The 12,571-nt window shown below is 39.8% G+C and overlaps 2 protein-coding genes across 3 annotated transcripts; both read left to right on the top strand.

Moving 5' to 3' along the window:
- Window positions 1–5,810: 5,810 nt before the first annotated feature.
- Window positions 5,811–8,018, top strand: LOC109478358 (cell number regulator 11-like). Its single transcript, XM_019779886.1, has 4 exons — window positions 5,811–6,024; window positions 7,000–7,110; window positions 7,669–7,737; window positions 7,874–8,018. Exons 1-4 carry the CDS (start codon window positions 5,920–5,922, stop codon window positions 7,919–7,921), a joined length of 333 nt encoding a protein of 110 aa, XP_019635445.1. The 5' UTR covers window positions 5,811–5,919; the 3' UTR covers window positions 7,922–8,018.
- Window positions 8,019–9,874: 1,856 nt separating this feature from the next.
- Window positions 9,875–12,553, top strand: LOC109478359 (placenta-specific gene 8 protein-like). 2 transcript variants are annotated; one of them, XM_019779888.1, is made up of 5 exons: window positions 9,875–10,216; window positions 10,683–10,797; window positions 11,083–11,193; window positions 11,409–11,477; window positions 11,942–12,553. In XM_019779888.1, exons 2-5 carry the CDS (start codon window positions 10,693–10,695, stop codon window positions 11,984–11,986), a joined length of 330 nt encoding a protein of 109 aa, XP_019635447.1. In that variant the 5' UTR covers window positions 9,875–10,216; window positions 10,683–10,692; the 3' UTR covers window positions 11,987–12,553. The 2 variants fall into 2 exon arrangements, with proteins under 2 accessions (XP_019635447.1, XP_019635446.1); XM_019779887.1 differs by having other exon boundaries at window positions 9,878–10,216; window positions 10,678–10,797; window positions 11,942–12,551.
- The last annotated feature ends 18 nt before the right edge of the window (window positions 12,554–12,571 follow it).

Here is a 12,571-nt window from a genome sequence, read left to right as displayed (position 1 = left end):
TGATTTGTATTTCTAGCTCTAGATCATTCAAGTTACTATATGTTTCTCACCAATATGACTGTCTCTGATGCGCAGTACACATGCCAGTGTGTTATGCAACCGTAAGATCTGAGAGATGTTAATTCGAAATTATTAAGGCTTTTATCATGCTCGCTCCATGGTATGGTAAATATTCGTCTGATCAGAAGCGGTGAAAAGCAATAAGCTGTCACGTATATTTCCATGGCGTAACAAAATTTGTGCATAGCATGTCGCGAAGGCTTATTGCTGCAATCCCAGACTACGCAGCCGGAACTTTCATATCAAGACAAATCCGATGCCTGAGCGAGCAGCGAAACAAATCTCTCGGCGGGCTTTTCTTTACATTAAGATTGCCACGTTTGGTTACGGAGTAATTTCACAAAGGGATCAAGCATTGGGCCGCATAGGCTCCCATTCGGACATTTTCTGATCCAGTCTAACGTCTGCTAGATCACTTGAACTGCATTGTAGCTGTTATCAAATCCCCTTCTACCCGAATGGGTCCCAGTGGAGTTAGTAAATGCATGCCCTTTTGGAAAGGCAGAGGGTACGGACGTGTCTTTCATTCCAAAGCTGGCTCTAGAACTCTGCTGTATATGAAAATCTTCCTGTTTGCGTTTCACGCACAGATAATTAAGAGGATCTGGATCGATTGAAAACAGGTTTTTGGACACGCCAGTTCTAAATTACTGGCCATGGGAATATCGATGCCAGACAAGGTCTACAATGCTAGTGCGTCAAATGGACAGAAAGACAAGCTAGCGTTCTTTTTTCTGGAAACATTTAGATATTGTAGCCCAGAAGCAGTGTATGTATGTATGTTGCTTCACCTCTCTAGCTGCTACAGCACATTCGTAGCGCTGGCGCATTGTAAAAAGAAAAGTAGATAACATGTAGATGCTCACCATTGAGAAGGTTGAGACGGTTTTTGCTGTATAGCTTCTATTTCTTGTGACAAAGATGGAGTGGTAGCTATAAGAACAACCCCAGGATATGTTCATGCCATACCCATGTAAGTAACAATGATAAGGACAGCTGTGTGATCTTTCTAAGGCGTACATCTATCTTACCAAGTAATTTCTGACCTAGAGCTCTTCATGCCTTTGCTGGGGCTGAGTGTATATATGTAAAATGTACTTCAAAGGGTAGAAAGGAAAAGATACGCATTGTACAGAGCATCTTTCATACGTGTGTGTGTGCTAGATAATATATTGCGTTATTCTAGTTTGCTGAAGCCTGGCCCTTTTCATACGTACTAGTTCTCTGGTCAGTTTGTATCAGTTTCACTGTTACTGTTTCATAAATCAGTGTATAAGAAGGTAAAGTTTTGAGTGGTCGTGTGCATTTTTATAGTATGTTCAAGAAAAGACGGGATGCGAATAAGACGAATATGGAAAGAGTGCAAGAGTATGAGACAATGAGACAAAGAGACATGGTGTGATGGAGAGGTAAGGATACTGTATGAGAATGAATCAGAGACACACTGTGTGAGAGAGACATAGAACTAAAATGTTAGTGTTAGGGTAACATAGTAATAGAGGGCAGTGTAAGTAAGGGTGAAACATGAGTGTTCGTGAATAAGGCTGAGAGACATATCAACAACAATGCAGGGAAAGACAGGCACAGCGTCGAAAAACACGACTCTTTGACCTCTTTTTTTTACATCATTCGCCGATGTACTGTATGTTATGCCTGTGTGAATCATAAGGCCACGCTGACTTAATTTTATGCCTATGGATGATCTTCTGTACACCCCAAAACTAATGCGAGCCGGCGAATAAAAAAAAAAGCCAGCCAGAAACATGCTGATAAACCACAGGAATACAAAGCTGTTATTGTGAATTAGCGGTTGTACATGGTACATTGCTACGTTTACAACAAAGAGGTACATGCTGGCCTTTATCAGCATTTATCAGTCGGCACCGGTGCACCGTACAGTGTTCTAGAGTTCTGTGGAGCCTCGATAGCCTGGGTGCCGTCCTCCGTAGTTACCGCCGGCTCCCTATTGTCGGTAGTCACAGTAGATTACCGAAGATGGCACCCAGGCATTAGCCTCCTCGGAGGGTTTTTTTTAACAGGTGAAAATCAATGCACGCGCTGATGTCATCCATATACATTACTTGCTGTGGCCTAACTTCCACCCGCAGTGGAAAGCTGTGACTCACCATTCCATGCTTTTAGCCTCCAGTGGAGTCGCCGCAGCATCAATATATATATATCAATGCCGACATAACTACGTCCACCTCATGACTGTACCATGCTGCGTATAAAAATCCATGGAGCTTTTTACCTCAAATAACCTGGATAGCTTAGCTCTAGAACCGATACTTAGGGAGCATGAGTTAGGAAAATAGATCATATCACCGTAAAGAACGGCCTTGACTCATAATGTAAAACTCAAATGATCAGCATTTGTCTATGTTGATGCCTACAGCTCGACTTGTGCACTGTTATAGACATTTTTAAATCAATTGCCGTCCCTGAATTCCATTTCTTTTGTGACAAGTGTATATATCGAGAACATTTCATGTCTGAAATTCAATGTATGAAATTTAGCTGTAAATGCCAAAAAATGTTTTGCATGACAAAAATGTTTCCATGGCACAGACTTTCAACTGGGTGTGTCAGCTCATTTAGCTGCTTGTACGATTTATAGTACGGTTGAAAACGTTTTTTTTTTTTTGGAAACGGACGAAAGTTTATGCGCGCGCGGATGTCATCCATATAATGAAATCAACATGGCCTAATGTTCTGTTTACTTCGTGTATCACAGAGGTCACGTGATCCCATTTAGTGCTTTGACCTTGCCGACCTACGCCATGAACGCGCATGCGTGATCTACAGTATGAGCCCACTGTAGATCTGTTGATAGCAGAACACATTACCAGATTACCGGACGTAAAATGCGTCCAAATCCTTCGTCGGAGTAGTGTGTTTACTTCTCACGTAATATATCGCAATCCTATTCTATTGTTATCAATTCAATTCAAACGCTAGAAAGGTATCATTAATTTAGAAAGCAAATGCATAATGTTTACCTTCGCATATGGTCTGCTCTGTTAATTCTTACTCAAACACATATTCATATATATGGTGACAGGAGTCTAAATCCCTCATGCTATAAAATTGCAACATCATGTAACCCAACACTAGTTACCATGGTAACAGACAGTCTGGTTCAGGTTATTGAGATCATTGTTTGAGGAAGAAAAAGAAACGTAGCAAAAATAATATGTTTCCCTTCGGTAAACATAAAAACACCAGCAAACAGACAAATTGGGAATTAACTAAGAGGAATAATTTTTTTTTCATTTTATCACTTTTCATTTTACCATCTGTAGGAAGGCCTGGTGGAGGCTAGGCAGCAATATTTGTCATGCAAACGACGTCTGTCCCTAGACGACCCACCGCGCACACCCTCGTGAAGATTACGAGGTTTAAGACAAGAGGGCATATATCTAAGACGGGCAAGCCTGTTTTTCTTCTTTGAGAGTCGACGTTAACACAGTTACCTACCCACAGCACAAATTCACATTGTTTCGCATGTATGTATGTGTGCGACACATCATGCGGATTTCAAACAAGGAAAACAATCATTAAAGATTTCTCCCACTGAACACACATATATGTGGTCCTTTCACCCCTTTCTTTATAAAGATGGACATTGATCAATGGCTAGCATTTACACACCCTAGGCCTACTATCTTAAGAGCTAACATTGACAAATGCATTCCTGAATCAGGTTTGAAACCTGCTCAATACAACATCTTACCGTTGTAAATATGACCATTCCTTTACATGGGGGGAAAACACACATTCCCCAGGGATAGACTGAACTAAGCCCGTGATTCACAACTCGTGATTCACTGCACTTTCCTGGTAAGTCTGTGATAAGTGATGTTACTAAACCGCTAGGAACGTCTCGACAAGAACGGTGTGATAGGCATCAAGTCTCATCTCAACTCGCATTTTTGAAGGCAGGGGAAGAGGCATACGTTTTCTCTAGTGTCCTGACATGAGGGTTTATCACACAGACTAAATGCTTCTCGGCTTAATGGCTCTCTGCGTGGAGCATACATCAACTGGCCCATTAGGAGCGGCTAGCTGCGTCAGAGCGTGGTGAAAACAGGGTCAGCGTCAAAGTCGTCAAATTATATTCGCGCCCGAAAATGGTCCATACAGTCTTCACAGTGCATCGCAAGTTTACAATCGTACAACAGTTTTTTTTACCACAATTGAGGCATAAATAGAAATCAAAGAATAAAACACAGAAAGAAGCCAATAAACCACACTACGATTAGAATTGTGGTAGTTGGAAGCTATAAATATAGCAAAGATGAGTTGAATAATTTAAAATATGAGCTCTGTCGATATTTGGTAGTATTGCATCTTTCCTAGTCCTGACTTGCTTTTTTTACACTACCCGACATTCTCGCTAGGTGGAGCTTTAGTATTGCACATGGGGTATCCAATCTATATTCATTGAAGACATTGAAAGTTACACACAAAAGTCATAGCATGGAAATAGCATGGCACGTACATGTTAAACGTATCATTAAATAAAACTTCATACCAAATAATTGTACAGCTGTATACGTTGCATATTGCATATGACAGTATAATTGCATATTGCATACATTGCATACAACAGTACAAACAAGCTTACCGAGGGGCTCAATATGTCACATTGTTTGACAAGAACAACATCATGTTATATAGACAACAGTATTTATGGTGAAACTTTAATGCTTATACTTTAAACTCAGAAAGAAGAACAGAAAAGAGAATTTTCCCTCGAGATGCCCCCCCTCCCCCCAAGCTCTAACCAGTTTTTCTGTTGAAAGCCTCGTGTAATGGTTTGAAACGACTTGATGGCTGTGATCAACTCGTTTACATAAACTTCTTTCTACCGCTCATCAAAAATATTTAGTAATATATATGATTGTAATTGTGTAGAAAATAAAATATTACCGCAATGGAAAAGCAGACTTGAGTTTCCCGCCGCATCATGTCAAAAAAGGTCAGAGGTCACACGATCTGACGACCCCAACGGTCATAGAACCCGATGACCCAACTAACGTTTTTTTTTAAATTAAGATTGACCCGACCTATATAGTATTAGCGGAAATAAGCTCAGTAAGTGTACCACCATTATAGCGACGACGGTTGCATATTTACATGATGGCGTTCGGAACAACGATGGCGTTCCGATCTTGAATAAATACTCTGGCAAGTTCTCTGGCAAGTGACAAAGTCATGACGTCCAGGCCGCTCGGCCTAAAAATAGTGACGATCTCGACAGAATTTACCGGAGAAATATGGGAATAAATAAACAAGCCGGAGGTCCTTGTTTCCCAAACTTGACCACATTTCGGGATTCCTTGATTGGCTGGAAGCTGTATTGGTTGAATGCTAAGTACTAGTATGTCGGCGACAAAAGTACCAGTATGTCTCACAAAGGGAGTGTCTAATAAATGCCGAGTCAATGTGTAACTACAATACTTCTGTTGTACTAAGCTACGTAAAATTACGTGACTTGGTGTTTGTCGCAAATTTAATCTACCGTCTTTCATCTATTGATATGACACGCCCAATATCCTGCTCTGGACTGTTGTCACTTACTCTTCCCTATCCAACACTTATTAACTAATACGCCCACGGAGGCTTTTGTCTTATTCAACTTTAATCTCGCAATCTGCTTATACTGCTTGGCACAAAGATTGAGGAATCTGTGTTATCTTTCACGTACTCACCATGTCAATAGCAACAAATCGTTTTATGTTCGGCTGTTTAAATAGCAACCAACAGTCTTTTGCTTGATACGAACGAATAAGCGTCAGTTGCGTGGAAGTTCCTCAATTGGAGAAGACGGAAGGAAAAAAAAACTACGAGGCCAAAATGGGTGACTGGACCTACGGAATTTGTGGCTGCTTCAATAACTTTGGAGTCTGCATCATTTCGTACTTTCTGCCGTGCGTAACAGCTGGGAGAAATGCAGAGAAGGTAAGTTAGGGTTTTTTTTTCGATGTGCTTGACGACGCTAAAATTTAGAACAACCTGCCCTTCCCATAACGGCGTATGCCTTGAGCAATTCTCTTGAATTTATTACTCCATGTTCTTGGTTTAAATACGTTATGTTATATATGCAAAAATATCAATCAAAAATGTGCAGAAATTTTTCTGCCAGAAGCGAGAGAAAAGAATTTTTTTTCTCTTTATGTATTCGTGTAAACAGCAAACCCAAGTTTGGCTATTACTAAGTTAAATTAATTGAAGCAAATATGAGTTCCTAAAACTTTTTGAACGGTAAATTATGTTTTTTACTATCATTATTATAATGTTTTTGTACAATTTGGCATATTGAAGCAGTAATTGATATACGAATTCTTCTTAACGTTTCTCGTTGCATGAAAAATTATGGCGAAAAATTGTCCAATCCATTACGTATGATAGGTGTGGCTTGATATGTCGAGTTGGTAAAGCACATATTTGTCCAAATTAATAAGTAACAATTAGAGGAATAGGCAAATATATTGCTTGTTTGCAGCAAATAGACGCTTCTAATGACGTTTGTATATATGGGTTTTGAGTGAATAGTTTAACAAGAAGCGACATATGAATGTCACAACGCAGTTATTTGTTTCTCAGTTTGTTTTTTACCTGTGTGTGTTTGATTGTTTTTTTATGTTTTTTTTTCCTAAAACGGCCATACAATTTTTTAAATACCCCATTTCCATCATTGAGCAAATAAAGACTACTTTCAACAAATTTTAAATATAATAAGTGGTGTGTTTGTGTGTGTGTGTTGTCTTTTGAGTCATATTCAACTTATTGATTCATATTCATCATAAAAGTCATACAAAATCATTAAAAATCCATTATAAACGTCATACAATATCATACTTAATCTATTATCAAAGTCATACAAATTCTGTATCAATTGCAAAGAGACCCTAACCGGCTATCCCTTTATTTCAGGCCGGCATGGGCTCCTGTCTGTACTGCGGAGTCATGTCCATGCTTGGCTGTGTCGGCTGGTATGTGGTGGCGAAGACTAGAGAGGAGACACGTGGGTTAAGGGGCATAGACGTAAGTCTGATTTTCCAAACATTATTCATACTTGTTTCTTATTTGTACTCTGTATTATGTATGTATTATGTACATTATTGATATTTATACTGTACAGTTTGCAAGGATTACCAGTCTATGATGGTGAGGGGGGGGGGGGTAAGAGGTACTAGTATTAGGGCCTCCAACCGTAACACCGTAAATATTCCAAATCTTATCGCGCAACCCAGGACTCAATCAGCAATCTCCAAGCAGATCATACGCTAATGAATGATCAGCTAATGTTAGTGTTAGTATAGACACTCCTCTGGCCAGTATATACTGACTTGCCACCGTATGAACTGTTTGGAGTTTTAAGTACTTGGTATTAGTTCACCAGCAGGAGAAACGCCCACCTACATTTAAGAAAATTTACTTCTTTAGGGCTGTTAAGTAAAATTTGCTAGAAATCAGCCAGTAATTTGATAGTCTTGACATTTTTTGCTGTATGTATATCCATGGTAAAATCAAAAATGTTAAAATCAGTTAAATTGTATCTAACCTCCTTGGTATATCTCACCTCTTTCTCAACCTTCCCAGGGTTCTCTCTGCGGTGACCTACTGATGACCTTGATCTGCCCCTTCTGTGTGGTCGTCCAGACGGCACAGGTTTGTTTGGTTGTTTGTTTGTTTGCTTGTTTATCTCAGATTCATCTGTCAAGATGGAAAGACAGATATCTGAAGTCTTAAGACTTAAGTTAAAGATAGAAGTTCTTTTGTCTTAAATCGTGTATTTCTTATACAGGAACTGGAATTGACAGAGGGTAGCCCACAATCCATTGCGAGAGAGTAGCGACCACATCCGGGTTACACAGAGAGTCAATGGTGACCTCTGCATCTGACCTTCACTACATCTTTGCTTGTGGCAGTGAATGTGTGCAGCTAGTATTAAAAAAAGCACATGGCATCCTGTTTTTTTTAATATGCCAGGATTTGATTTTTTTTTACTTCTTTCGTTTTCAATTCTACCAGTAATCAATACATCAAACAGCGCTAGCGTAATACCAAATTGACATTAAGCGTCTCTCTTTACATTTAAAGCGTTTTGTTAATTGGCTTCATAATGTTCACGACAATTTTTTCACTAAAACCTGACGACATTTTGGCAACGGCATTTGGTGACTTTTGGGTTCCTTTCTGTCCCGAATGTCAGTCTTTTAAGATTGCTAGACCAAGGAGATTTTATAGCGCTTCCTTGAAAAGGTGTAGCCTGAAGTAAGACCATGCTTATTTTAATAATTAGAACATTTAGAGAACCTTTGAAGGTCCTTTGTGTCCTGTTTTCTGATTGTATTTGTGATACCCAGGATATGCTGAATAAACAACATGACAAGAAGCTGTGTTTGGCGTATGTTGTATGTTAATGAAATGCTGTACAATATCATACCTATATAAAAATTATGCAACTATAGAAAGATTTAAAAAAAAACGGGCTGTACATTGATTGATTTTGACGTAAGTCATCTAAATGATGCAATGATCCTGAATGAGGCATTCTCTCTAACAATGCCACATTGGCTTAGATATTTTCTCCGGATACACTATGTTTAGATGTTCAAGTGGTTCAACGACATAACGGTACAGGGTCATGATATCCGATGCAACGGAGAATTTATCCGTGAGATTTTGTACCCAGAACACGGAGGCCATTATCAGTCTACCTAATCCTTGCGGGGGTGGTTTGCGTAGGAGGGAAGGGCGTGTGAACCTAACCCTTCCTACGTACTTACCTTAAACATGGCAAATAGTTCGATACTAACTACCGGTCACATGGTTCCACAGATGTGTACAACCTGTACTCGCCTACGTGGCCAACTCATGGCCGACATGTACTGCGCGAACACCTGCGACGCCGCGCCCGATGTTTGTGCCTGCGATGCAGGTGTGTATTTGTCTGCCACGGTTATATACGAACTCCTGTTGTCACTTATTTTCAAGATTCAACTTCAACGCTGGAACATCAACAGATGACACTCCCAGAAACCATGGCTTGGTGGCAAAGTGTTCTTAATGCTACATGGGATTTATTTTGACAAAGATATTTTGTAGAAAGTCGAAATGTGGACCAAAGCACTATCAAAAACTGAAGAGCATCCTTGTACAAGATTATTGACACAATTTTTTCAATATCAACTACAAGGGATGTCCAGTTTGCCCCGGTGCTGCAGTACCTCACGTAGTCGACAGGATATCAAACCGTGTCACATAGTATATTCCACATTCGCTGCACAGTCTCGCATAGCAGTACTTCGGAAATACATTTCTTGACAATATCCGTGCAGAAACATCAACAGGTAACCCAACTCTAGTTACCATGATGCCAGACGTCTGGTTCAGGTCATTGACCTTATTGGTTTGGAGAAGAAGAAGAAGAAAAAAAAACAAGGAAAATCGTAGAGTTTGTACCTCCGGGTATTGTAATGTATGTTGCAGATTTTTGGGTGAATTTTAGGGCTGTTCTTTAAATTTATTGATTGTTTTTCTGGGTGCGTAACCCCCCGCCTGTTGGCGCGCGGCATCCAAAATGGCAACCGGTGTAAATATTTAATCCGAGACGCCACGTCTTCTGCTGTTTTGGGACTGCCGCGGAGGGATACATCCCTCCCCGGAGGTAACAATATGTCTTTCTTTGATAAGCATTAAAAGTTTATACCTCTCAACCATGTGACCTTACATAGTTCGCCTGCACAGCTACCTTTGACCAGACGCTAGTAATCCATAAACCACGTCACCAGCCATGTGCTGATGGGTTCACACAGCTACGAAAATACGAACTTCTTCTTTCCTAACAATTTCCTTCCTTCCCGTTTCGTGTTCTGCAACCGCTTTCAGATTTTTCTGTATCGTGGCTTTCTCTGTTGCAGATGTAAACTGATAGAAAATAACATTTAGACTCAGTCTGGTAGAAAGTTAAGCTTGAAGAAGTAACACTGAACCTTATATTGAACACGTCTGCTGTTCTAGCCTCTCCTTTGTTTACATGGGCCGTACATTGACCTCTTCAAGTCACAAGGCCTCCATACGCCCCCAAAGTTCACTCTTGAATGTGACTTGCTTCTGGTGAACGGAAGAAACTGACATACATAAGGTTAGTACGACAGCCAAGCAAAAGGCACAACTTGCTGTTATTATTCTCAATGTGGTTAGAATTTCACTAAACATCATCAAGGACATGTAAAATTTATTGGCTGTAATCCATTTAGTATCAACTTCTAAACATCGCAACAGCATAAAGAGCTGATTTATATACGTGTGTGGATTTCCGCTTGAGCCTATCCTTTGCCTCTTAATCTTCATTACCGAATCGATCGACGAATAATCGACTTTTTATCATTTCTTTAAAACAATTCCGAAGAAATTTAAAATATGTGAACTTATTCTCTATATTGACGATTTTCGTCAAATATTTGCATATTTGTGAAATTAAGATAGGGACAGTCCAAAATAGTAGAATTGTGTCAACCTAAGTATACCTCAAGTTCATCAAAACAGTCATGAAGTCTGCAAATACCTAGCTATACTACATAATTACGTTTATGTTTACATTAGTCAAGGAGGAACAAGATGGCGGACTTTAGACATGGCCTTTTGGGGTGTTTTGACAACTGTGGCATCTGTATCATCGGGTATTTCCTTCCGTGTGTCTTAGTCGGACAGAATGCTGAAAAGGTAAGAGCTCTAATATCCAGGTAAATGAAACGATATGCACCCATTGTTAATGTATTACACACACGGCGTGTTTTCTACTAGTTCAATTTGCACTTTTCACTGTCACCTTCCTCATGGCAATTCTGACTGGTTCACATTGCATTGCAGCACAGGTGTCGCTGCTATAGATGCATTCCCAAACGTACAATATTTACATATCTACACATACGTGGTTACAGGGAACTCCTTAATATGCTTCTTTACTCAATATAACATCCTTGTTTGATGTTTACCTTCCATGGTTAGGTGGGTCTGGGCAGCTGCTGTATGTGCGGGTTCCTGTCCCTGTTCCTGATCCCCGGTGTCTTCATAGTATCCAGGACAAGGGAGGAAACTCGACATATCCACGCCATAGAGGTTAGTAACGTGTGGTGTTAGTATTAGTAAGTATTTCGTGCTAAGGCTAGTGTTAGTGTTTATATGTAATAGTGGCAGTGCAAATGTACTAATAAGTGTTAGTTTTAGTGTTAGTGTTAGCGTTTACTAGTGTTAGGTTGTGCCTGTGTGATCATCAGCAATTCAGCAGGAACATTAGGATCGTTATATTTTTGCCTTTGACTCCTCCATTTCAGGGGACGTTCCTGAACGACTGTTTGCTGACTTTCTTCTGTCCCTTCTGTGTGATGGTGCAGACTGCACAGGTAAGATATGATTTTTTACCTACATAAAAATGTAGGTATTGTTTTTGGTCTGTGTGTGTGTGTGTGTGTGTGTGTGTGTGTGTGTGTGTGTGTGTGTGTGTGTGTGTGTGTGTGTGTGTGTGCGTGTGTGTGTGTCGGTCGGTCGGTCTGTGTTTCCGCATACTTGTGGTCAGCATAACTTAAGAAATTATGAATTGCGAAGTGGATAGGTCTTCGGAAGACAAAGGTTAAAGTAAATTTGGGCCTCCTGGTGACTGACCTTGGTATGGCAGTTGATCTTCCGTTTTTGTATCTTTTGTCCTGGTTTGTGTCTTTTATAGAGCTGGGCTATTTTTTGTTTGGCTGTATATTTAAATATAGAAGTTAAATGATTGAACGAAGACACGCGATTGAATTTAATTTGATGTGCTAAAGATTTCAGACTGAATTCGTATATTGTTTGTTTTTTCCTTTGTCCATTTCAGGAGCTAGATGAAGGTGCTGGGGCACAGATTATCATTCGGCAGTGAAATTCTGTTAGAAATCCCGTCATAGATTGGTATAACCGACGAGATATAGCAGAATACAAGATAATAGGAACTGGAAGCACTACGTTACCATCATTTTTACCAGATGAAACAATACCCATTTAGGATATGTCAATGACAATTTATTTACGAGCTTATGTTTCAAAATACAAGATGTTTATAAACATTTAACAGTTTTTCACTTTCCTGTTTCTTTTTATTCTTTTTGTCTCGTTTATCTTTGACACAGACATCATAGCGAAGCTCTGCAGCTAGAACCGCTGTGTGTATAGACCGTACAGAATTCTGTAGGCATCAAAGGAAGATCTATATGCATTGTCTTTCCATAGTCTTCCGTCTTCATATCAGAGATTACGGTCAAATCCTGCTGCAGAATATTACCAACATATACTTCTAACCATTTTCTAAAGTAGCCAAACCAGTGGCTAAGTAGACAACATCTTTCAACAGGATATCATTGTTGTCAAAAATGGTTCTTGTAGACTAAGACTAGATAAATGGTACTGACTACCCGCGAGTAGTAGCGCTGGCCCTCCCAAAACGGAAAGGCCGTTGGAAGCTCAACAT

The sequence above is a fragment of the Branchiostoma belcheri genome, unplaced genomic scaffold (assembly GCF_001625305.1).
Source record: "Branchiostoma belcheri isolate BF01 breed outbred unplaced genomic scaffold, Haploidv18h27 scaffold43, whole genome shotgun sequence".
Lineage (NCBI taxonomy): Eukaryota > Metazoa > Chordata > Leptocardii > Amphioxiformes > Branchiostomatidae > Branchiostoma > Branchiostoma belcheri.
The sequence above is the reverse complement of the archived record's forward strand: the minus strand, read 5'-3'. Positions and strand labels throughout refer to the sequence as shown.